Source organism: Pseudoliparis swirei, unplaced genomic scaffold (genome assembly GCF_029220125.1).
Source record: "Pseudoliparis swirei isolate HS2019 ecotype Mariana Trench unplaced genomic scaffold, NWPU_hadal_v1 hadal_25, whole genome shotgun sequence".
Classification (NCBI taxonomy): Eukaryota; Metazoa; Chordata; class Actinopteri; order Perciformes; family Liparidae; genus Pseudoliparis; species Pseudoliparis swirei.
The window spans coordinates 523882-526381 of record NW_026613261.1 but is presented as its reverse complement, the minus strand read 5'-3'; the positions used below and the strand labels follow the sequence as shown (position 1 = coordinate 526381).

Below are 2500 nucleotides of genomic sequence, written 5' to 3'. Positions count from 1 at the left end.
ACCGGGTAACTTGGAGAGGATCTGTGTCTGATCCTTGTCCTCTCACTACTGGGGTTCCTCAAGGCTCCGTCCTGGGTCCCCTCCTCTTCTCTCTGTACACAAATTCTCTCGGCTCTGTCATTCGTTCGCATGGCTTCTCCTACCATAGCTATGCTGATGACACCCAACTGATCTTCTCGTTTCCACCGTCCGAAACACGGGTGGCGGCACGAATCTCTGCCTGTCTGACTGACATCTCTCAGTGGATGTCTGCTCACCACCTGAAGATCAACCCTGACAAGACTGAGCTACTATTCCTTCCAGGGAAAGGCTCCCCCACCCATGACCTGACTACCACCTTCAACAGCTCTGTGTTGGCCCCGCCCCCGACTGCCAGGAACCTCGGGGTGACACTAGACAGTCAACTCTCCCTGACGGCCAACATCGCCATGCTGACGGCGTTCCTGTAGGTACATGCTGCACAACATCAGGAGAATACGGCCTCTTCTTACTCAGAAGGCGGCGCAGGTTCTGATCCAGGCTCTGGTCATTTCACGCCTCGACTACTGCAACTCCCTCCTGGCTGGTCTACCTGCGAAGGCCATCCGACCCCTGCAGCTCATCCAGAATGCAGCAGCTCGACTGGTCTTCAGCCTCCCGAAATTCACCCACACCACTCCGCTCCTCCGCTCTCTCCACTGGTTACCGTGGGCGCTCGCATCCGCTTCAAAACACTGGTCCTGGCGCATCGTGCTCTAGACGGATCGGCCCCGTCTACATCCGGGATATGGTCACACCGTACACCCCGGCACGTTCGCTCCGCTCGGCAACAGCCAATCGACTTGTGACTACTGCACCTCGAGCTAATCACTCGAAATCCAGACTGTTTGCTGTCCTGGCTCCTCAGTGGTGGAACAAGCTCCCCACTGACATCAGGACAGCAGAAAGTCTCTACATCTTCCGTCGGAGACTGAAAACACACCTTTTCCGACTATATCTGGATTAAAACACAGATTAGCACTTCAGTGGCACTTAGATAGCACTTAATTATGGTACTTTTGTAGTTCGACTATGTTGAGGAAATGTTACTTCCTGTATTCTTGTTGTTCTTAGTTTGTACTCTAGGTTGAAATGCACTTATTGTAAGTCGCTTTGGATAAAAGCGTCTGCTAAATGACATGTAATGTAATGTAAAGACAGAGAGACAGAGAGAGAGAGAGGGAGAGAGAGATGTTTATCAAACAGCGTTTGTTTACCGTCGGAAAGCAAAAGGCTGAAGGACAAAGAGAGGATCATAAAGAGAGAGGGAGGGGATGAAGAGCAATAAAAGAGGTCTGGAAATACATAAAGCAAAGTGATGATGGAGGTGAAGTCTGAGAGGAAATAATAGAGGAGGAGGGGGGGGGAGAGGGAGGAGGGGGGGGGGGGCGACCTTTAGGGAACCTGTGAATTAAATTGAGTTGAACACAAGATTCACATCACATGTCAGATTATCACTTGAGTGAGTGTGTGTGTGTGTGTGTGGAAGTATGACTATCTGTGACATTTTCACACCTCACCTCGTAGCCCCTCCCCCTCCCCTCCACCCTCCTCACCTTGGAGCCCCTCCCCCTCCCCTCCACCCTCCTCACCTCGTATCCCCTCCCCCCTCCCCTCCACCCTCCTCACCTCGTATACCCTCCCCCCTCCCCATCACCTCACCTTGTCCCTCCTCCCATCCACCCTCCTCACCTCATCCCTCCCTCCACCCTCACCTCGTAGCCCCTCCCCCTCCCATCCACCCTCCTCACCTCGTAGCCCCTCCCCTCCACCCTCCTCACCTCGTAGCCCCTCCCCCTCCCCTCCACCCTCCTCACCTTGGAGCCCCTCCCCCTCCCCTCCACCCTCCTCACCTCGGAGCCCCTCCCCCTCCCCTCCACCCTCCTCACCTCGGAGCGCCTCCCCCACGCCCAGCGCCAGCCCGTCCTTGGTCCACTGCACCATGCCGCTGTAGTTGTGGACCAGGCAGGACAGAACCACGCGCTCCCCCAGCACCACGGACTGGTCGGCCGGCTCCTGGGTGAAGCGGATGCAGCGCGCTGAGGAGAGAGGACACCGCGTGTTAATGTTTACATAAAATACTGTTTATATACTTTATATTAATGTTTATATACATTATATCACTGTTTATATACTTTATATTAATGTTTATATACTTTATATTAATGTTTATATACATTATATTACTGTTTATATACTTTATATTAATGTTTATATACATTATAATACTGTTTATGTACTTTATATTAATGTTTACATATAATACTGTTTATATACTTTATATTAATGTTTATATACATTATATTACTGTTTATATACTTTATATTAATGTTTATATACTTTATATTAATGTTTATATACATTATATCACTGTTTATATACTTTATATTAATGTTTATATACTTTATATTAATGTTTATATACATTATATTACTGTTTATATACTTTATATTAATGTTTATATACATTATAATACTGTTTA

The 2500-nt window shown here is 48.6% G+C and overlaps 1 protein-coding gene across 1 annotated transcript in view; it reads right to left on the bottom strand.

Moving 5' to 3' along the window:
* The window catches only part of kirrel1b (kirre like nephrin family adhesion molecule 1b), a 58497-nt gene that overhangs the window by 17390 nt on the left and 38607 nt on the right, over positions 1-2500 (bottom strand). Inside the window, 1 exon segment of the mRNA XM_056410606.1 lies at positions 1908-2057. Within this exon segment, the coding sequence (XP_056266581.1) occupies positions 1908-2057 (150 nt within the window).